The 25,426-nt window shown below is 31.6% G+C and overlaps 1 protein-coding gene across 1 annotated transcript in view; it reads right to left on the bottom strand.

Moving 5' to 3' along the window:
* Positions 1-25,426, bottom strand: part of LOC143238036 (nephrin-like) — a 154,318-nt gene that overhangs the window by 92,206 nt on the left and 36,686 nt on the right. Inside the window, exon 2 of the mRNA XM_076477934.1 lies at positions 13,326-13,463. Coding sequence (XP_076334049.1) covers positions 13,326-13,463 — 138 coding nt within the window. The remainder of the gene's footprint in view (positions 1-13,325; positions 13,464-25,426) is intronic.

The following is a 25,426-nucleotide window of genomic DNA, read 5'->3' as shown; positions in this document are numbered from 1 at the left end:
ACTACAGAAACTGTAACACATTTCGACGTGAAAGTTTGTTTTGTTGGTTCGTCGTCGAACTTCATAGAACGCTTTTAAAGAACTTTCTATGCTTTAAGTTTCTAATACTTTGAAATGTTAGACAATAGAAAGGGCAATCTATCAGCGCCATCCTCACCAACACTTAGGTAATTCTTTTCAAATTAAACATTAGGAATTTACTGCCAGTCCTATTACGCACCCACGCCTTCAAAGTATATAGTGTGATTTTTTTATTTCGCTGAAAACCAAGCTCAAACCATGTAACCTCAGATTTACACACTGATCACTGGGTCTCGCTCAGCATGGCAAGTGAGTAATGGAAGGTTTTGCAACAGCGGTTGAGGCCTCGGTATTCGCAAGTAACGAGAAGAAATAAGCGGTTTGATACTGACCACGACGCAATAAGTGATTTCCAATATGGTGTAGATAACGTAAAAACGTCTCTTTGTTAGGTTTTATGGTTTCCTGCTATGGAAAAACTTAAACTTTACAAAATGCGCATTAAAGCAAAGATGGTATATGTTTACAAGCACGAGAAAGTTTTACAGCAATAAATAGAAAACGAGATTAAATTCCTGCGTAAAGTATTTCTGGACACGTAGAAGATATGGCAACATGAGAATAAAGCGTCAAGTCACACGTCTAAATTCACAGCAGACTTACATTGTCGGTGTATAGTGCATAATCATTGATTTTTGGTCCGGCATAGCCAGGTGGTTAAGGCACTTAAATTGTAAATCTGAGGGACGCGGATTCGAATTACCGTCACACCAAACATACTCGCCCATTCAGTCGTGAGGGCTTTATAATGTGACAGTCAATCCCACTATTTGTTGGTGAAAGCCCAAGAGTTGTAGGTGGGTGGTGATGATTAGCTGTTTTCTTTCTACTCCAACACTGCCAAATTAGTGACAGTTATCGCAGATAGCCCTCATGTAACTTTGGGTGAAATTCATAACAAACCAAACCATTGCTCTTTCTTTGATGTCAAGCATAACGTTATAGAAATAATTATTTATGCTGAGCCCCCCAGGATTGTCGAACTCTGACTTCTAGCGTCATTAGTCCATAGACTTTGGCACTGTGGTAAAGTCATTGCAAATAGATAAATCACCATTGACTATGGAAAAAGTAATTTCAAAGATGCACGATTATTTCTCTGTAAATGAAATTTCAATTTACTCAGTCAGAATATATTCATCCAAGAACTATGTTACCAAATTACTTGATGTTCATTAACAAACTTACATCACTCTCTTCGTGTCCTTGTTTAGTAGCGTGACTCTTACATAAATTTTATTCAAAAGAAAACAATACGATCTATTTATGCTAGCAGAACACTACTAGATAACTGCTTTCTCTTGTATTGTTTATCGGATATTTTGACCTTGTAGTATGCACTTTTAAATAGAAGAAATTTTTATCCATCTTTAACTTTTACAATGTCTTGAAACTGAAACTAATTTATCTGACGTGTTAGAAAATGCCATTTAAAATTTAGATTGCCTTCTTATTACCTTATATATATATATATATATATATAACGGGCCATGTCGTAACCACCATATGTGCTATATCTGATGATAGCGCAGGTTGACATTAGCCCTCTAGTGTATTTCCATTGCAAAGTCCGCAGCGTAAACCTATTATGTCCAAAGCACATCACTGTTCCCTGTATGTTTTCTACAATCCATCTAGCATACGAAAATGACGTTTTTCTAGCAAAAATTTTAACAGTCTGACTGCTGCATGAGACAACTTGACCAGTATGTCTTTATATGAAATATTATGAATGTACGTTTCATTCTTCAGTTTCCTGAGGTATGGAAGGCTTGAACGTGAATGGATATGTTGTAGAAAAAATTTGTGTACACATGACTTATGTCTTTTTTTTTCAGACGGAGATCATTCATGATTATGTTAGATATAGGTCATATGCTGAAATGAAATACGTGTCTAGAAAATAAATTTCCCTTTATCAAAAGAAGTATTACTTATTTAAGGTAGAGTTAAGCAGTCAATATCCTCACAGAGTTTGCGCAAAAAGGTCTCTTGAAAACATCCACAATTTCTTTTCTCACGGCACATTCAGAGTCATCAGGTTGTTGTGTAATATCGTCACATACCTGATAAAGATTTTTGGCTTTAATTTCAATAATAGTTACATAATCTGAGGTCCCTCGGTGGGACTACGTTAAATTTATGGACTTAAAACGCTAAAATCTGAAGTTAAATTATCCGTTAGAGAGAGCAGATGCCATAATGAGGCTTTTCTCTTTTTTTCTGTAAACTGAGTATGAGGTGGTTCAAAATAATCGAAATTTGCCAGGGAAACGTTTGGAATAACACATGAAAGCATAACACAACTTATGTTTGATTTTTCTGGAAAGTGTTGAAAAATAATCAAACATCCTTGAATTTAATTTTCGAATTGCCCAAACAGTTGTTTATAGAATCAAACATTATTGGTCATTTAACACATATAGTAATTAATAAAATTATGCTGATTAACTATGTGACAGATAATGTGCAATATATAGCCAAAGATCTAATTTGCTAAAGCCTAGAGGCATTATTTTACTTTTATAAATCATTGGTAAAACTTGTTGTTTGTTATAGAATTATTTTTTTTTTTCGTTTTAACAACACAGAATAGACTTGAAAATCTTTATAAGTGCATAGAATGGAAAATAAATATGATTTTGCGTCAACTCTGTCACAATATTTATCGATGCTTGTGTTTTTATAGAATACTTAATATATTTTTTAGTGAAATCAATGTCAAACAACAACATATGTGATTTATACATAGCTTACCTTATATAAAAGACTTGATGTCTAAACTATCCTGCATTTAAATTCTAACGAAAAGAACAAGTTGGATTACAATAAAAGATGCTTTTGTCATTACCACTATGAGGCTGGTGAGTTTGAGATTCGCTTACTCGCTACAGATGTGTTGCTTTTGTTGTCTCCGACTAACTTTTTATAGGGAGAAGAGCGCAGTCGCAAGTAAACTTTACAACATGTCCTCAAAGGAAGTGTGAGGAGTCGTTACCAAGAGCGTGCAATATAGAAGCATTTAGATTACATGCGAAAGTACAAATTAAAAAAAAAAATGTTGTAAGAACTACTGTACAAACATTACTACTATTAAGTAATATAGTAACAACAACTAAAATAGGAAAATATACACACAGTATGTACATAACAGGGTTTTATGGGGTACGAGAGCTCAACACAACGCATGTTTTGAGAAGGAGGCGCCTTAAAAGTACCTGCACATCACTGCTCTAGTCTAATGCATGACATAACCATCAAATGGGTAGGGAAAAATTAAATTAACTATATTTTTCACAACCATCTGTTCAATTTAAAAAACTGTCGCACGCCATTAATGTCATAAAAGAGCCTCACGTCTCCTGATACCACGAACGCTCTGTGTAAGCCAGATAAAATGAACACAGATCAAATATAAAATATCTGAGTATCCAAATACATTACAAATAAGTTCCGTCTGGGTATAAGGTACGTAGACTTCATATGACATGATATTTTCTAATAAATACGCACCACTTCAGTTTGTTTTTTTCAAACTAGTCAATAAATGAAATTTGTTTCTAGTAAATGCTTTCCTAACAACACAACTTTACTTTTACATCTACATTTAATTCCTTCATGTGGGGTCGGGGTGTCTCCTCATTCTTTGGCATTTAAATTTATAGTTAGTTCACCATGAGGGCCTACTTGATCACTTTACTGTTTAATGCAATTCTTCTATCTTTTCCCCAGGCTTCCTGTCCGCCGCCTGCTTTTCACTTTTCCCTCTGCTGCCCTTGTTAGTGAACTGCCCTAATATATCCTTTGCGCATGCCCATATCACATTAATCTTAATACCTTCTCTTGACGTTACAAGTCGTTACTTCTTAACTTAATATTCATGGCATACTTTCAAGTACGGATATTGTGTTGGGTTATGTCTTGTAATTTATCTCGGAAGAGTCACCCATTTACTATATCACGTACACTAGCTATTAAGGTCTCAAATAGCCGGAAATTTTAATTTTAGTTTAGAAGGTAATTAAATGTCTATCTATTAAATTTAAGATATTTGCTGACAAAATTGATACACACAGTTTTCTTTCTTGACACAAATATATTTTAACATACGAACAACAATAAAGTTTATAATAACGGTTATTGTGCATAATGGTTCATATACAAACTATGCTAAATGTTCTCTCTGATCTAGAGCCGAATTTTCTCTCGACGTTCACGGAGAGCGAATTGATTCTATGTTGAGACACAGGTACACTTCTCTAGACGGATAGCCAGCTTGAAGCAAACGTAAGTTTTTCACCGACGACAATATCTAATGTACTCGTGGAAATACTAACGTTCGAAGATAATTAACGGAAGTTAAATGATTCGTAATCTTTAAAATCTACAATAATTCCTGATCTAATATCTGTAGTTTTTCGATTAATAAGTATTAATTACAATTAGAGCTTCCGAAGTTTTTATTGTACTGACTGTAGTTAAATAGAAATTACATTCTATTAAATTACAGTCTCTTGGCACGTCGATTTATAAACGTTTTAATGAGACGTTCTCGAAAGTTCAGTTGGCAACAATACTTTCAATCACAAGTATTACATACATTACTAGTAACTTACTGTTTTTTTCTTATGATAAAAAATCTACAAATTATAGAAAACAGGCAGAACTTGCGCAATGCACATATAACAATATATATGCACTAAACTGAAAAAAAGTAGAAATTAAAATTAGTTATAACAGTAAATTCGTTACATTTGTTAATTACGCATAGTTCCGTGAAGTAACATTACTTACCTTACTCTAAGATTACTTTTCATGACTTTAGTATTCTCTATTAAATCTATTTTTTTTTTCTATTTATCTCTTAACTTCCATTGTATCGACAATTTAAACAACTACTGAGCTAGTCATTTGCAGCTCATACAAATGGCACAACGTTAATAATAATAATAATAATAATAAATTTATTAAGCAATAAATTAGACACAAAAAATCAAATATCATTATAAAACCATCAACAAAGAGTTAACTCGTCCTGTGATGGTTAAACACATAAAAATGTAAAATCAAAACTTACAAAATCAATGTAAAGTTCCCAGAATATTATCATCAGTATTTAAGATCCATTGTTTTAAGTATTTCTTTTGATTAACACGATTAATAGAAGATCTTATACTATAAGGAATAAAATTATGAATACGAGGTGCCAAATAAAGATATTGATGAAGTGTAACTGTTTTACGTGGTGTGGGTACATTAATTGGAAAAAAAGATTGAAGTCGTGTAAAATATGAAGTGACTTTAAAAGGCCTATTAAAAGAAACATGCAATGTAGATAAAGCTAAAAAATATAAATAAAGTTTATCATATGAAAGAGGGGAGTTAAATTTACTGAAATCGGTATCAAGCCTATGAGTAAAAATAAGAGAGAAAACACTTTTTTTGCAACTTGTGAATAGGAATTAAAAAGTCTTATATGTGCCACCCAAATTGAAATACAATATTGTAAGAAAGATTGAAAGAGAGCATAATATACACTTAACAAAATATGATAAGGAGCACAATGACTAAGTTCAAAAATTAGCATAGAACTATATTTTAATTTATTAACTAAAGAATTAATATGAAATTGCCAATTTAATTTTCGATCTAAAATAATTCCTAAATATTTAACAGAGGAAACTTGAGTCAATTTGGGACACTTACAATTAGGGTAAGTATAACAATCACTAGAATGATAAAAAATAGAAGGAAAAGCTGGAATGACACCATAAAGGTTAAACTGAAGAAGAAAAGATTTAGATATATTTAAGGATAAGTCATTACAGAAAAGCCAATTTTAATTTTATTAAGATCACTAGAAATAATGGCTTCATTAATTAGATTTGGCTTACTATAAACAACAGCAATATCATCGGCATAGGCTTGGATATCTCCAAAAACTGTTGGTAAAGAATATCATTTATATAAATGAGAAATAATAAAGGGCCCAGAACAGAACCTTGTGGTACTCCAACATTAATTGTAAGCCAATCACTATAATTATTATGGATACAAACTGATTGCTTTCTATTGTGAAAGTAAGAAAAAACCAATCAAAAACAATGCCTCTAAAACCATAATAAGATAATTTATTTAACAATATTTTATGATTAACAGAATCAAAAGCTTTGGCTAAGTCAAGAAAAACAGCAATTGGATGAAGATCAGAATCCAAAGCTTCTGTAATACTTCCCACAAGTTCAGCAACAGCAACCTCCGTTCCAAGCCCAGGCCGAAAGCCAAATTGAGAAGGAGACAAAACTGAATGTCTATCAAGAAATGATAAAATTCTAATCTTCATAGATTTTTCAAATAGTTTAGAGAAATGTATTAATAAGGAAATAGGTCTATAATTCGTAAAATCAGAAATATTACCAGATTTATAAATAGGAATGACCAATGATAACTTTAAAGCATTAGGAAACTTCCTTGAGTAAAAGATAAATTAATTAAAAAAGTCAAAATTGGTGCAAAAGATTAGCATTAGCTTTCAAAATCTTAACCGAAACACCATCTACACCATTAGAAGCTGAATTTGATAAGGAGAAAATATTATTCATAGTTTCAGATACAGTAACAGGATATAGGTAACAAGAAGAAGAAGGAGCAGGAGGCATGCCCTGAGAACAAAATTTAGGATTGGAGCAAGTAGATTTAGCAACATTAACAAAAAAATAATTCAAATCAGATAAATCAGTAGTACCAAAATTACAAAATTTCTTATTTTTTTTTAACATCAATAATAGAGTTAACAATATTCCAATTCTGTTTAATAGTTTTAGCATTCTTAAACAGGTTATGATAATAAGTCCATTTAGTCTTACGGGTCAAGCTAACAACATAATTCCTTAAACACTTAAATCTAATCTTTAGATAAATATCATCAGGAAATTGATGTACTTTCTTTTTTAACTTATCTCTTTTAATTATTAACAAAACCAATTCACTGGTAATCCATGGCTTAATTTTTCTAAACTTTCGTGACACAGAAACAGTAGTAGTACAACTTTGAATACAATCAGTTAACACTTCAGCAAAATTATCATAAGCAACATTAACATCAGAACAATTCATAACACAGGACCAATCTGAAAAATTCAAACAAGAACTCAATTCATTAAACTTAATCTTTTGAACATTTGAGACATGTTCTAGATCCGATAAAATGTCTATACATAAAACAATTGGAAAATGATCGGTCAAAAAACTCTCAACAATATAAGAATAACAATTTTAATAGTATTTCCACTAATTAAAAATGATCAATACAAGAATTAGTAACATTGGTTATCCGTGTAGGAGAAGAAATAATAATACGAAGATTGTTCTCAGACAAAACTTAAAATATGCATTTTATAACACACATCATCAAATGTCAAAACATCTATATTAAAATCACCAACAAGTATATTAATATCATATTTGTATAAATTCAATTCTAATGAAAGCTCATCAATAAATTTCAATACAGGTAATCTAGGAGATCGATAAACAACAAAGAGATTAAATTTCTTATTTTGAATCATACAAAATAAAATTAAAGCATCAGACTTAATGTACTGCACTTCTTTTATCATAGTCAGTATCTCAAATTTAACAAAACTGCCACTCCACTAGCCTTATTTAGACCAGAAGATGAAGAATAAAAGGAGTAACCTGGAATCGAAAAGGAAACAAATCCATCCTCAACAAACCAAGTTTCAGAAAAAGCTATTATATGAAATTTAACAACGCTTGATTGTAAAAAAAACAAGAAATTGGTCAAAATTTTGAGTAAGACTTCGAATATTAACATGTATTAAATTTAAATGACCAACAGAAAAAACATTTGGTAAATCAGAAAGAGAAGACAAAGTTGGTGTAACACCAACAATATCATCAAAATCATCAGCCATTGCAGTATTTATAAATTATTAAGATCAATCAAGCAACGTAAAACAATGGGCTGAGTAGTTTCTGATTTCCTAATAAGAATATTACCATTCGATACCCAAAGAAATTTATAGCCAAGATCTTTCTGTTTTCGTTTTGCTTGCATGAAAATATCACGATAATATGGGAGAGATGTTCGTTAACATAAACTGGATAAGATTCATTACAGACCTTAATATCATTAGTATTAAGAGAGCGAAATTTAGTTTTCTTAAGTTTAAGCAGATCAAATTTAATTTGCTTACGACAAAACTTAACAACAATCTGTCTCGGACTCTTATTTTCAGTTGTTTTCTTTCCTATACGATGAACAGTGTCAATATCTGTAGGAGCACAGTCAACCCCAAAAGTAGTTGTAATCTTCTCAACAACTTCTTGCAAATTCTCATTAGGCTTCTCTGGAATACCTCCAATCAAAACATTATAGTTATAAGAATATTGTTCCGCTTCACACATCTTCCTCCGAAAACTTGCCATCTCCTTCCACAATTCTTCATTTTCATGCTTTAATGTTTTATTTTCCTGTTTACACTCCTTAACTTCAGCTCTCAAAGTTGTGATATCCTCACTCATAGTTTCTACCTTCTCTGAATAATATTGAAAGGAAGTCACTAATTCTTCGACCTTTACTTTAATTAAGTGAAAGTCATCAAGTCTTGACAAAATTTCAGTAACTTTTGTCTTAAGCCACTTCATATCTGCCTCCCCATATTTAAATCAAGCTCACTATTCTCAACAAGATTAACTGTCTCCCCTCTAACGAAATGGACACAGTCCTTCTTAATGGAGTTTCACTATTTAGGCTTAACTTTCTTTTCTCATACAAAATCACATTCATAACTTTTCCCAATTTCATTTAAATATTCCAAATCCTGTTCAGTTAAGTTCTTACATCTTAAATGATACCATTTTTGACACTCACCAGAGCAATGAAGGGCTTTATCACCAACTTTAATATAAACTTTACATTGAGCACAAAATCTACGTGGCATACTAGTCAGCCATTATTATTATAAGATTACTTTTCATGACTTTAGTATTCTCTATTAAATCTATTTTTTTTCTATTTATCTCTTAACTTCCATTGTATCGACAATTTAAACAACTACTGAGCTAGTCATTTGCAGCTCATACAAATGGCACAACGTTAAAGCTATGAATTGTCGCTTGACGAGTCATCAACTGCTGTATTCAAGTAGAACTAACACGGTTACATTCAAGGACGCGGAGGAAGAGCGTTTTTATCAATACGTTGTTGAACAACTGCAACAACAGTTGTCAAATGAATCTGATGACATCTCCAATGATGCAGATTTTAAACGAATATGATGTAGGCAATTTGTACTCGGAAAGCGCATAGAATATGTAATAAATCGCTTGCAAAGTAATGAATATTACAAAAGAAACAAGAGTGTAAACAGTCTACCTCTTCTAGCACTAGTTTCATACTTAAATTGAAGTTTCTTCCTTTGTCTAGGAAAGACATGGAACTGGTGATAAAAAAGACAAGTCGTTTATCATCCTGTTTATCTTGTAACATTGACTACTGCTCCAAACGTTTTCTTGCACTTTCTATGGACTTTTTAAAGATGTTGGGTGAAGCTCTGTGTCATTGGAAGTTACATCAAATTCATTTGCTAAATGCTGTTAGAATTGTTCAAGAAGAAATCGATTTCAGCAATGCATTTTCAACCTTAGTTTAGCAGATCGCCGGTATTTATCCCATTTGACACATGTAAAGGGTTGAGTGAATTTCTTTTTGATTAAATCAAGATGTATATAATAATGCATAAAGGTTGTATAATTGGATTTCTTGGAAATTGTAAATGATTGAGAAAGTATTTTTTGGTCTTCTCCAGCATCCTCGAATGTAACTATGATAGTTATACATGAATATATCATTTGATGACCGGTTGTATAAAAAATTCACAGATTTAATAGCGTTCCTTTTTGAGCTGTAGGTGACTGGCTAATTAATTCCTCAAGTACTCAATACTGTGGAAGTAAAAACATAAATCGACAATACCAAGTTCATTAAAATCTAGTCTTAGAGATATCTAAGGTATTCCATTTCAAAGAAATATGTGTAGCTGACAAAAAATCACTGCTTTGAAATATCAGGTCATCTCAAAAGTTATGTCGTTTTGGGGATAGAATAAGTTTAAATGCATATTTCTTGGCCGAATGAAGTTGTTCTCAAAGATACATAAGTTATATGGGATGACTTTATAGCATTAAGTGTAAACCAGTTCGTTTCTTTACTAGTTTCTGTTTTATTTATTTTAGAAGCCCCAGTTACCATAAAGGTGTCGGAGGAGCACATAAGGCATATAATGTTTTACGAGTTCAAAAAAGATAAACGTGCTACCAAAGCTACGCGAATAATTAAAGAGGTGTACGGGAATGATATTTAGAATGTGAGGAAGTGTCAAAAATGGTTAAATCAGTTTACAACTTGTGACTAAAGTTTGACATATGCAGCTCGCACTGGGCATCCTGTTGAGTTTAATAATGACCTGCTTCTAACAACAAGTGAGGAATATTGTGTTATGATTATTGAAGAATTATCTCAGAAACTCAATTTATATCCTTCCACCGTCCAATGAGATTTGCAATGACATGGTAAAGTTTCAAAGTTAGAACATTGGTACCACATGAGTTATCAGCTGATAATCTGAAAGAATGAGTAAACATCTGCATACCTCTTCATTCTCGTGAACTTCAAGTTTCGTTTTTGAACAGTCTAGTGACTGAAGATAAGAAATGGGTACGTTATCAAAATGTTAAGCGCGATCGATAGTGGGTTAGTGCAGGAGAACTAGTTACACCACAGCCAAAAGCGAACCTGCACCCTAGGAAGGTTTGGCTTAGTGTTTGGTTGGATAAAGGTGGTGTAATTCACTTTGAGCTTTCACAACCAAACCAGACAATCACTGCTGAGAGATACTGTCAACAAAGAGATCGACTAATCACTTCTGAGAGATACTGTCAACAAAGAGGTCGACTAATCACTGCTGAGAGATACTGTTAACAAAGAGGTTGACTAAACACTGCACTAAAAAAAACAAACAATAAAAGACCAGCATTGAATATGAAAGGAGCTGTTCCCCACCATGACAATGTTGGTTCACACATAGCTAGGATCACTTCCAGAAAACTTGAAAAGCTTGGCTGGGAGAAACTTCCCTATCCCTCTTAATCTTCTCATTCCCTATCCCCTTAACCTTTTTATTCTCTATCCCCCTTAATCTTTTCATTTCCTATCCCCCTTAATCTTCTCATCTTGCTTCTTTATATTACCATCTTTTCAGAAAATTGCAACATCATCTGAGTGAAAAACAGTTTACTTTTATAGATGAGTTACAAAATAGCCATGGTACCTTATTTGTCTCAAAACCACCTGATTTTTATAAGCGTGGTATTGAAAATCTTTCGAGTGGTGTGTAGACTGTTATTGAAAGTGATGCAAAATATATAATTGATTTAAGTTGTTATTTCAGTTGTTTTTTCTCCTTTTAAATCTTAGTGTTACAAACGACATTACGTATGGGAATACCCGATGTTTTAAAAATACCAAGTGTTCATAGTAAAAAGAAAAACTGAAACACCTAAGATTGAATCCTTATCATTATGTGCTATATATATTCATAATAAATATAATATTATTTGAAGCACATTTACCTTAAAAATAGGTTGAATATATTTTAAACAAACTGAAATACATGTCAACCGACGGGAAGTGTATGTATTTTCATACTTGGATATTTTATATTTGCTTTGTGTTCGTTTTATTCATGAGTATTAATGTTTAATGCCTTTTAATGACGTCAAACGTATATGACAGTTTTCTCAACTGAGCAAATTGTTATATAAAATTTAGTTTATTCTATTTTTTACCTTCCAGATTAATGAATATGTGATGGAGTAGGCGCTTATACCAAGTAAACTGTTTTCTTGAGCTACAAGGTGCCCTATTAAGAGTCAGTAGTGAGAACCAAAAGCACCTAAGCTCCAGCAAAAAAATAAAAATAAAAATCTAACAGTGACACAATGGTAATGATAAGAAAAAAAACACCTTTAATTGTGAACTCCTTTGTTCTTTTCGCCAGAATTTAAATTCAGCATGATTTAGATATCAAACCTGCCACATAAGATAAGCTGTTAAGAACTTGAAAATGTCGTTGTTTTTACGTTTTCACTTAAGCAAATATTCTATGAAAAATATAGAAATATTTTTGAATAAATTAATCAATAATGCCGTTCATTTTAGATTTTTGTGCACTTATAAATATTTCCAAATAAATTTTAAGTTGATAAAATGAAAAATATTTATTGATGTAGTAAACCGTATATTTTCCCGATAATTGACAAATTAAGGAAATATAGTAACGTGTTGCCAAGATTTACCAAAATAGAGATATGTCTATATGTTACACATTATCTGTTTGCGTAGTCATTGAGGATAATTGTGGCATATGATACATATTAGACGGGCAAAAATTCTGGATCATATAAACAATTAAACGTGTAATTTAAATATTAAGCTAGAGGCTATTTAATTATTTTTCAACACATTTTCCCTCACAAATGATGCATAAGTACGTTATTATTTCTTTTGTCATTTTAATATTTTTTATTATTTGGTTGTAATTGGGCACAAAGATACACAATGAGCTATTTGGGCTCTATATGTGGGTATCTAAACCCAGTTTCTAGCGTTGTAAGTCCACACTACTGTCCAGTAACGGGCTAGTTTTATGATATATTTTAGTTGTTTTCAGCCACTTTATATGTATTTTATGCAAAAATTGTTGAATTTATAACAAAAAAAATCTTTAGTGTGTGTGTGACGAAACTAATCAATAACCGGATAAATTTGAACGAGGATAGTGGCTACATAATTCTTTACACAAGTAATACTCTCTTGCTAGAATAAAACAACTTGTGCCTCATGTGTGTTAATGTTCCTTTGTTTTCCAATATCATTAAGTACACTAAATATCCGAGTCTTGGAAAATATAAATCCCTATCTTAACGCATCCTTATGATCAAAGTTCATGGAAATTTACATAGGAAGGTTTGTTATACAACCATTTCAAAAGCAATCAGTTTTCGGAAGCATCACGCAACGTCAGAATGTAGTTGTGATACCTCCAGTGTCACTTCAACTTTATCTCTGCTGTCTTTTTATATAACTTACTGATTAGCATATCTGAAACCATTTTTTTATAATATGTTATTGCAAGCAATAAAAAAAAAATTACTCTTACCTAATAAAAAACCGTCTTTACTCCACTGGACTGCACCCTGAAGATTGCCAACTTGGCAACGAAGGATTCCTGTCTGACCTTGAACTACTTCCGTGTCTTGAGGTTTCTCAATAAAGTGTTGCTGAACTCCTATTGATTCTAGACGAAATTAGAAAAAACAACATAGATGTAAAAAATCAATGCAAAATTCACTGAAACACTCTTATTAAATGAAAGTGGAAACATAACATTAAACTAATGTTTTCTATTTGTTTTTGGAATATTGTTTTAAGAATTGTTAAGGTCCTTAGTGGTTCTGCTGAAATGTTATATCATATTAGTAATATGGTTAAAACTGGTAACACTTATTATCTACATATAGAGTGAATAACACTTTTAACGCAGTATAAATGTTTAATTTAACCAGTAAAAGATGTAGTAATTCATCTATATGCCCTTAACTTTAATAACATTTACAGTTCAATTAATATTTATACCTCTTAATTACTCTATTTATGTAAGTTTTAATTTTCGAGCTATATATCTTTTGGTCAAAATTATTACAAGTAGGCGGAAATCAAAGGTTACACATATCAGTTCTCATTTCGCTTATAAGTATTTCCATATAATGTGTTTCTAGTAACGATTTTAAATTTCATATTATAAACGTTAATAAAATAAAAATAGAGATATTTATTTACTTTCACATTTACAAACTCATCTGATGAACAAGAGCTTCTTTGTACAACGAAAACACACGGAGAACATACTCTTACAGGTGTTTTGAACAGGAAGTATATATTTATGATAGAAACCAGGCGATGTAAGAAAGGTTTGTGTTTGAGGAAACGTCACTGCTATTCTACACTTCCATTCAGACATGTAATTTGTGATTTTTCAACTTATATTTTGATTGGTTCCGTCACTACAAGTGTTCAGAAACGAATTACTCTTAACCACAAAAATTATTTATTAAAGACAATTAGCTGAAGCATGTAAGGTATTATCTAAGAAACGTTATTACTAAATGCTTAAAGTATATCGTGACGTTTCCTCAGATTTCTCAAGCAACGATGGTCGTACTAGACTTGTAAAACTGTAAAATGAAGTTTTAGTGCTTTGCATAAGTACATTTCTAGTTGAATCATCTCTGCTGGTGGAGGATCTAGCCAAGCTAATGATATCTGCTTTTAAACCAAAAACCATGTGGACAACCTTTCAAGTCAAACTAAAATATGTACAAAATTTTAAATTTTTACATATTTCTAACTTAACCACAATAGTCTGAACAAAATAATCTATTTAAATATCTTGCACTTTCCTGAAGCATCGTCCCTTTAGAAACTCAACTTCAATCATGATTTTGATTTTAACAGCATTTTTGGTACTGAATACTTGTAAGAATTAAAACTGCATGTAAATTCTCACGGTAGAGTGTTAAATCAGTTTATCACAATGTAAACGATCTTAGCTTTGAATAAGAAGAAACACGTTTATGGTATTTACAGTGTTCATTTACTTCGTATTTCTCATCTTACTCACATTAGAAATAGAAACTATTGTGATTTATTAACTACAGGTCTTGTAAAAAGTAGTACGTAATATTATTTCAAATCAAAAAGAAAACAGAAAATGTTTAACATTTGATTTATCTTGTTGCATCTTGTTTATCGATATATTTTCAAAACTAACTATTGGTAAGCTATTACCAACTCAGAACAGTTGTTGGAATCATTCTAAAGAGTATTATACTTAGTTAAGAGCCGATAAATGTAAACACGTATATTTATGTTTTAGATTATACAAGTGCGAAATGCTGTGTAAAAATAAAACGCAATATGTGTTATTCATGTGATATTTTTTTCGTATCAAACACAAAGATATATATTTGTAATATTAAGTGAATGTTCATTAATAAAATACTAATTAGAAGTTACAAATATTTCAAAAATACAGAGTTACAACTAATGCAATAAAATTTAATAACAACGAAAAAATACGCAACAATTACAGCAAAAGTTTGTTGAATTTGGTTTTCTAAATACTTTGCTACCAAAACAAAGGTTCGTGATAACGAAACTGAATCTAAACGTTGTCTGGATAAAACTTGTCAACTACCTTAATCATCCGGCACCTAGTTTTCAGATCATTTGTACGATTGTTTGTTTGTTTTGAAATTCGCACAAAGCTACTCGAGGGCTATCTGTGCTAGCCGTCCCTAATTTAGCAGTGTAAGACTAGAGGGAAGGCAGCTAGTCATCACCACCCACCGCCAACTCTTGGGCTACTCTTTTACCAACGAATAGTCGGATTGACCGTCACATTATAACGCCCCCACGGCTGAAAGGGCGAACATGTTTAGCGCGACGTGGGCGCGAACCCGTGACCCTCGGATTACGAGTCGCACGTCTTACGTCGCAGTATAAAGTGTTTTGTTTTCGTATTGTGCGAATTATAGACGATAAAACGTAAGTTATGGTAAATACACATTTCGTAAAGACAATTATCATGTTGGTAACCATTACGGAATGAAAGAACAAATTCTTATCGGTTCATGTGTTCATCAGGATTGCCTTAACCTGGTTTCTGGCATTGTCAGTTCGCAGACATACCACTGTGCCTCCAGTGGGTGTTTCTCATAGGAAAAGATATAGGAAAAGAATAAACAATTTATAATTTTTGTAGCATTAATTTATTGGAATTTTGAGGTTAAAATTATGAAGGTATTAAAGTAATTAAACATAAGTAGAAAAAATAAATACACGTTTATTTATATAGATATCAAGATAATTTTCTATTTTACGTAAATATACCCAATAAACTTATCATTGCAAGAATTAGAAGTCAATATTATATTATTTGTTTGTTTCAGAAATTACACGAAGAACTTTAAGTCTTGAAAAATTAAATAAAGTTTTTAATATATTCTAAGACGTTCCCTCAACAGTTAATATATTACTTCTACATCGTTTGAGTTGAGGGAAAAAATAAACATTTCACTGAATTATATGAATAAAAATTATTAACTTCTAATTTTTGGTGTGAAACAATTTTACTAATAAAACAATCAGAGTGGCTGTTCAGACTAAATTAGTGTTTTTTTGTTTACGGTTATAATAACCTTCAATTTTTCATCTTTGAAATACGTCATGAAGACAAAAGTTTCATGCTAAAAACGTAAAGCTAATAATGGCAACTATTACGAATAATTAAAACATAGTGGATTATAAATAAAAAACAACGCTGATATTTACCAACATTACATGAAATGGGAAGTTTAATCAACTTTCAATTTGTTTGCATAACTGATTCGTACGAAAATAATAGTTACTTGCCTATAGATTATAATTATAAGCTTTCTATTCTTTCGTCTTCGAAACTTTAAAGTATCAAAGTTGCTCGAAACGCTCTTATTTCTAATAATGTAATTTTTCAATATGTTTTATTTGGATGCTTAACATTTTTCCTTTTTCAAGTAAAGCGGTCAGCAAATGCTTCAAGAATATTTTATTTTTTCGTTTGCTTAGGTAAGCATACAATTTACAGTTGATTTTGTTTGTTGAGAGGTTCATGATCTAACTTGGAACTGCTTTAAATCCATTACACTTTGCACCTATTTTCAGTGTTCATGGAAAAGTAAGTAGAATGTCCGGCATAGCCATCTGGTTAGATAGGCTCGACTCGTAATCTTAGTGTCGCTGGTTCGAATTTTGGTCACACCAAACATGCTCGCCCTTTCAGCCGTGGAGGCGTTATAATGTGATGGTCAATCCCATTATTCGTTAGTAAGAGAGCAGCCCAAGAATCGGCGGTGGGTGTTGATAACTAGCTACCTTCCTTCTAGCCTTTTACTGCTAAATTGAGGACAGCTATCGCAGATAACACTCATGTATCTTTAAGCGAAGTCCAAAACAAATGAACAAACAAGTAAGTGAAAGTGATGAAAGAATTAACTAGGTATTGAAAAGGTTGTTTAATAAGGAAGAGAATAGGAAAACTGTTTGCTGAAATACTCACTGATCATGTATCTCACATTTACAGATCCAGTGAATTAACATCAGATTGCTTCTTGGAGTGGAGGGGGTAATGGAAAGGAACCAAGAATAATCAGTTCCACAATCAAGCAGGCCAGCTACTGGACTACATTAGTTCTTAAGTGATTATCTATAGTTGTATATTTTATAATACCTTATTAATAATACGATTCTAATGATTCCTTCACTGAAGATGCACTCTATCCTTTTAACTTATCTCCTTTCGGTTTCTCAAAGATAGATAGAATATTTGTAACGCTAAAATTCGGGTTTCAATACCCGTGGATGGACATAGTGCAAATAGTATATTGTGTAGCTTTATGATGAACAAGAAAGAAAGAAATATAAATATTCAAGTGGACTTTCTTTATGTTTGAAAAAAATTATATATTTTCTTTTATTGAGAAACGATTTTATATACAGCAAGCCTTAATTGCTGTTGGTTCAACAATAATTCTGGGAGTTTATAACACTAAATCTTTGGTTTCGACACTTTGAGAGGGTACAGTAAAATACCACATTGTATCGTTTTACGTTTAACAATGCAAAAATATACACAATGAACAACGTGTTTTTATTATTAACCAATTAATATCGTGCTTTTGTATTTTCAAACTTAATCCACATATAAAAAAAAAATATGTAAAATTTTGCAATTTTGTGTTTTTTGATAAAGTGTTTATATGTTATTAAATAATATTTTTATTTTGTAAATAACAGTGGTAACATATTACAACCAAAATTTTATTTTTTTATAGATAAAACACAAAATTTACTTCAAATCAAGAATATAAAACTGAAATTTCCAACACAACCAATTAATTGAAAAGTCCTCTAAGAAAATTACAAAGTTTAACACATTTCAAACCAAAACACAAAGCTTAGTGATACAGTTATATACAGGGTACTACAAAACCTTGTAAAACAGCAACATATGGTGCACGAGAAAGCCTTGTTATACATCTACATATTTGGTACAGCAAAACCTGGTAATTATAAAGATACTTAAGGCTTAAGACAAAAACCTCTTGAATTAGATTTATCAAAAGTAATTTCACAGTTCAGTTTTCCTGACTAACAGTGAAGTTACCTTTATTTGTGTGTTGTTATACATCTTCTGTAATATGCTAGGATGCTACATTTTGGTCTCCAATTTGTTGTGATCCAGTTTCTTTACATTACATTTGTTATTATTTTATTAGCTATTTGTATGACGGCTTCTTTTTATAGCCTATATATAAAAGTTCATTTATTATCGAATTCTTAATAACTCCGCAACCAACTCGATAAGACTTCATTAAATAACATCATTTCATTATATTTATATTACGAACCATTGTATATACATATTTCTTGTGTTATACGTTATTGTAGATTTTCGATATATCTTTCGTTTCGATTTAAGTGTCGAAGAAAATAACACATTTGTAAAAGAGGAATTTTGCAGAATGCTTTTATAACTATCACAATATTTCTATTTTAAAGTCAAATGAGTATGTTAAATTTCAGGCTTTTACTCTGAAATTCAAGCATTCAAAGTAGAACTGTAAAGAAAATGTCTTAGCGTTTACGTACAAAATATGCAATTCATTCACAAAAGCACACCAAAAAACAACAGAATATTGATATGTAGATGTAATTCTTTGAAATACAAATTATTATACGGACGCACTAGACAAAACTACATTTTATTTATGTATTAGTAAAAGTTGTTCGCTTCAATGTGTAACAGCTTCGCTGCGACAAAAACACAATGGAATTAAAAATCAGCCCACGTTTTTATGTTTTACAAATATTGAAATTGGAAACTTCTTTAAATTTTAAGACGAGAAAAAATAATCAAAATATTTAGCGCACAGTTACATATTTTTATATGCTAGATGCATTTTTTACAATCATACTTATGAAATAAATAATGTCAACAGTACTTATTTCACAAGTGAGATAAAAGACACAACTAGTATGTAATCAATGATCACACGTACGTAAAGTACTTCAGAGTTGGATGTAATTTTGATAAAACAAGTGAATACAGGAAGTATTATAAAGTGATGTGTTCAGGATTAAATGGCATTTCTGCTCATACATGTTAAGTAAAAGCTGTGGCCCATGATTATTATCCTTATTATGTCAATATTTTTATTTGATGGCGGCTGTTCCCCTGTGAGTTAGCGGTAAGATTACGAATTTACAACACTAAAATCCTGGTTCCAATTCCCTGTGGTGGGCAGCGTGAAAATAGCTCATTCTATCGCTTTGCATTAAAATAACAACGTGTTATTTTACAACGTGTTTCGTGTGTTGTGAGTTTTCGCGATTGCAGATGGACAGTACAACTATAAGGTGGCGACTGCAGGGGGTATTATTTAAAAAATAAATGCTTTAAACATACGCTTAACGAAGTATTGTCAAAATAGCTGTGCAATTGCACTGCATACGACATTGAAGATGCTTACTTACGCTTTGCGTACCAAGAATTCTAGTTTAAAAAAGAATGACTATTTTCCTACGACATGATAACGCAGACCTCCTATTCCTCCAAATAGAATGGTTGCAGCTGAGGATTTCCAAGACACATACATCTTCATGATACCTCTGTAGTATCCTGTGACTTATTATTTTCAAACCTCATAAGATAGGCTCCTGTTTGAACGGCATTTTCAGAGCATTGAAATTCTGAAAACAACTACATGAAACTGCGCTCTTTAACTTACACTTATATTTTATGAATTGTTATAACAAATGTTACAAAAGAGTTTAGGTTGCATGAGAAACGTTGTTATTGTTTTTTATTAAGCACAAAGATAAACAAAGGGCTTCTCACGCTGTGTCTACCACGAGTATCGTAACTCGACTTTTCGTTGTATAAGTCCGCAGGCATTCCTCTGTGTTATTGGAAGAGGACGGGGGCGTGAGGGTGATGACTGGTTTCCCAGTTTTTATGTATGTTTGTTGGTCTTAACGTAATTGGTCCATAAGTGTAACCCTTGTATAAAGTAGAAATGAATGACGATTAAAAAAAATTGTTTTTCTCTTCTGAAACCTTTGTATATAATATCTGTAAGTATTAGAAGATAAGTGTCTAGTAAATTTTGCCTGCTTTAATTGAAATAAACCCAAAATATAAAAAAAATTATGCCCATGATCCTTTGCAAGCGCATGTTAAATTACGCATCATGTTCGTTTGCAGCATTTTCCTGCTTCAAGAAATAATTTTACAATGTGATTTTCTTCTGAAATACATTATTCAAAAAGAAAGTCAGGTTTGACAAAGATTCGGAAAAAAAACAGGCATTTCTTGTCGGAACTAAAATGGAAACAGGGACTGAATATGGTAGATTTAACACCAAAAAACGAGAGAAAAGAAGATATCACTATAATCTGGAAAGTTGTACGAGTAATACAGCCCTTCTAATGTTGCACTAATTCTTTATATATCTTTTGTACTTTATCCCCAAAGGAAATGTATTTTGAAGTTTATTTTAACGAATTAAATATAAACATAATTAACAAGATATATTTCTGATAGCAATTTTAAAACTGTATATCAGGCCGATACAAAAATTCAAAATGTTAAATAAATAGAAAATACTGATAGTAACAAAAGCTAATTCTTTAACTCACCAACAGAGACTTACATTTATATCACCAAATATAGTCTGCGTCAACAACCTATATTTTATGATAGCAATTCTTAAACCAATGGAGATTTGCTCAACAAATGAAAATTTTGAACAGACAGAGAATATTTACATTTATGATATTTCTTAAACATACAAAGTACTCTATGACAGAATGAACTATTACTTTGCTATACGTCTTGCCTGTTGGTATTTTCATCATCCTGAGTTAGTTAATGTTTTAAATATGCATTGTTTTGTTATTTCTATGGTAATAGCTGCAAGCAAAAAAAAAAAACTGTTTCTTATTTGTAAGCTTACACAGGTAAACAGGTTTAATCTCAGATAGCTGTGCTTTATATATATATTATTACTATCTCCTGCTCCAGTCTTGGCGACTGTTAAGTTTCGCTCAGTATTTTTCTCTCAGTTTATATGTATAAACAACATTTCCAAAACTATTTGATGTATATCGATCGAATTTGGTGGAAAAGTTGTCAACTAGGGACCAATTGATTAAGTTCTACTGACAGTATGTTCAACGGTCAAGTTGACAGCGAAAAATGATCCACTCCCTTTTTCTGTTTCTCAAGTAAATGCTAGAGTAAGAGCTTCTATGCATTTCTGAGTAGTAATAGGAAAATTATACTAATCTAATGACATTAAAGCGACACTTACGGTGGAAGAAAAAAAATAATAATTTGAGTAATGTGTATTTTTTTCCTACAGATATGTTTTTGAAGTGGATATGTTTAGTTTAATTCTGATATATATATATAGTACTTAACTAGTTTCAAATTATCATCTTTGGGTTTTAAGAATTATATGCCTTAAACTATTTATTCTATCTTTATATCATTTTACAAACATGGACAGCCGTAGAGACTTCATACCTGCTTACTACAAAATTTAACAATGTAATTCGCATTCTATCTACTTCCTTAGCGTCATCGACCAAACTCTATTACTTCACCATTACTTTTAACATCCTATCTAATTCATCTCTTACACAAAGTTTCTCTTAAACCTTTTTTCGTGACGCACAGTGTTTTTTACTTCATAAACAAAATTGATGACTTCTACTACTGTGAAAAAAAACGAAAACAAACTACACGTTTTGCTGCTGCTATTTCGAAGCTCATTAAAAATAAAGGAACATTACACATACTAAACGTAAACGCAATAGCAAGATCAACTACACTCTGAATATGTGACTTTCCACGATAACTATACTTGATTTTCTCTTTGCTATAGTATTTGAATTTCTGACTTTTACCATGAAGGGATTTTATTGTAGCAATTTAAAGTGCATTCCCTTTAACAACTGTTATTGTTATGTTAGTTTGTCGTTAATCGCAAAATTACGCGCTGTGTCGTCTGCTTGTACCATCTACGTGTACTGAAATTCGATTTTTAGCGTTATAAGCCCTGATATTTACCGCTGATCCACGGAGGCTTAGCATATTATTTTACATAATATAATCAAACATAATAAATATAATTAACAATATAAAACAGAAGAAAAAAGATGAACCCATGACGTTGGGAACACTTCCCTACTTCCCCTCTTTCGGTGAATGTGTGATAAACAGTTTACTGAAAATGCTGTTGTCAAGATAGAAAAAACATTTGTGAAGTGATTTTTCAATCACGTTCGCACAAGTGAGTAGTGAAAAATTTAAGCTGCTTCAGTTGTTATGCAGTCTTTATCAAAACATCTTGTAGCCCAAAAGGCTTACCATGTATTTAATATGGTAGAGATTTTGTAATGCTTGAGGTTGATAATTATTAATTTAATTTTATATAAAGATAATAAGCGATCATTGTAAATTATGCACCAAAGATTAGACACTCGATTCTGTTAAAGAGTTGAAATTTTCATGAAGCATTATGACAATTCCGATCTTATTTATAAACTTTGTTCGGCACCTGGAGTTATTTATTATAATTAGTCTTGTAAAAATAATTGCTGAAGGGTCGCTTCTAACTGTTTGCATAAGATGTGAAAATTTAGACATTATTCCTGCTCTCTTTGTTTAATAATTCTAGAACTTGTCTAATCAACATTTATACCATACTCACGAATTTAATGTTTATCAACACATAACCTTTTATTCTAAAAAATGTTATTATAATGTAAGAAATAGCTACAGGTCCTAAAACGTTAAGCCATACACTTATATAATAATGATAATTGAACAGAATACGTAATTTTAAGGGATTAACTGTTTCAGTTTGTCTCATTCACGTAAATTCCTGAAAGCAGATTTCAGGACAGTTAGTATTGGTATATGATCGTATCTTATAAAATGATAATACCATTTCGCTCCCGTGTAGGCCCGGCATGGCCAGGTGAACGAAGGCGTTCAACACGTAATCTGGGGGTCGCGGGTTCGAATCCCCCTCGCACCAAACATGCTCGCTCTTTCAGCCATAGGGGAGTTATAATGTGATGGTTAATCTCACTATTCGTTGGTAAAAGAGTAGGCCAAGAGTTGGTGGTAGGTGGTGATGACTAGCTGCCTTCCCTCTAGTCTTACACTGCTAAATTAAGGACGGCTAGCGCAGATAATCCTCGTGTAGCTTTGCGCGAAATTCAAATCAAGAAACGCTCCCTTGTAAAAATTGCTACAGGGACTGTATCAATTTTCTATAGATTTTCTGCAGAAACTTCAAGTGAAATTTCCACAGAAAATCTAAAATAATTTATATACATCTGTATAGAAAATGTTTTAGATTTTCTGCAGAAACTTCAAGTGAAATTTCTACAGAAAATCTAAAATAATTTATATACATCTGTATAGAAAATGTTTTATGGAAACATGTGAACATCTTTGAAAATTCTATAGAATTCGTAAAAGAGTTATTTTAAAATTTCCTTGGGAAACATACATATATAATTGTATAGAAAAATAGATAAATTAGGACGTCCTATGACAAACGTTTATAGAATTTTATTTACATTTTCAACTGTGAACCAAATACATATCAAATAATGTCATTATTTTTTCCCTTTTTAATTTTATTTACTCATCGCTATGGTAACCAGATGTTGTGTAAATGACTCAAAGATATTCTGTTATATTTGTGACAAATTTCTTGTAAAGAAACATAAGTAAGACGTTACAGAATTTATCAAAAAAGCGTATTACGCGTATTTAGGAATAAAACATGGGGATCAAAACAAATTATGGGCTCCTCACAGAGTTTTCACCATTTGTGTCGAAGAGTTGAGACAATGAACTAAAGGTAAGAAAAAAGTATTTGTGTTTTATAAGTTCAACAGTCTGATGTAAGCCTAGAAGCTACATGCAAGGCTACAACACTCAAAATTCAAATGAAATTTCTTGTGCAAACTTTCCATCAGTTATAAGACCTGCTCATGGATCTGATGTACATGTACTTGGTCCATCGGAGACTCTTGACAGAGTTTCATCTGACTTTGAATCTGATATCAACAGAAATAATGGTAGGGATTGTGTTCGAGCTGAAACATCTGGTGAACCACATCTTTTTACACAAGGTATGATTTGGTGAGAGTTGGACCTAACAAAAGAATTCTTCAGATATTTCGGAGTTCATACTTTCTTCAGGGACATCTTTCTACTGGTAGAAAAATCATGAGATAGAGTTTATGACATACTTTCACAAGAAGCTTCATCGGTTTATTGTAACAATTTTGCAGAATTAACACCAATGCTACGAACTGCAGTCCATGAACCAAATGATCGGCGATTGTACATTGAATTCTCCAAAATAAGTTTAAGAAGTGTTATGAGAACCATACCAATAGGAATGTTTAATCTGATCACCGAATTACCTTGCTTATTAATTCTAATAGTGACACTATATTTATTGTCTAACTAAGATTAATTCAAAGTGCTTCTTTTTCATTCGTTATTTCTTGACTTTTGTAACTGTATCTTACAAGTTATTTAAGAATTTACAAGTCCATCTTAACTAAGACAAAAATCCCTCCAAAAAATATTATTTGTCTGTTTTTCAATTAAAAATCAGAGTGTTTTCGTAAATAATTTGAAGTAGTTTTTTTGTAAACTGTGGAACTACAGGTGCGTTCGCTATGTTGAGGGATTGTAGGACTTTTTTTGTCGGCTAAAAGTCGTCCTCAATTGATTTTGAACTTTATATTCAGACATTTTCAAAATAATCTGACTATAAAAAATACAAAATGTAACTTTAAAAAAATCCAGTTAAACAGAAGTAATCTAGGGCGAAGAAGACGAAGAAAATGCTTAATGAAACTAAAGACAAGAAAGAAATTCTCTAAACGATCTAATTTACAAAAGTCTGTTACCTATATTTTATTACTTTCAAATACGCAAAAAATATTTGAGTGTTGTGTTTGGCGCTCGAAATATTCTTTATCCAATTGGTAAAACAATAACAACAAAACAAACAAATCGCGTCTCACGATGAGACAACAGTAAATTTACGGATTTCTAATGCC

Source organism: Tachypleus tridentatus, chromosome 13, assembly GCF_004210375.1.
Source record: "Tachypleus tridentatus isolate NWPU-2018 chromosome 13, ASM421037v1, whole genome shotgun sequence".
In the NCBI taxonomy this organism is placed as follows: domain Eukaryota; kingdom Metazoa; phylum Arthropoda; class Merostomata; order Xiphosura; family Limulidae; genus Tachypleus; species Tachypleus tridentatus.
This window is presented reverse-complemented; position numbering and strand designations above follow the sequence as displayed.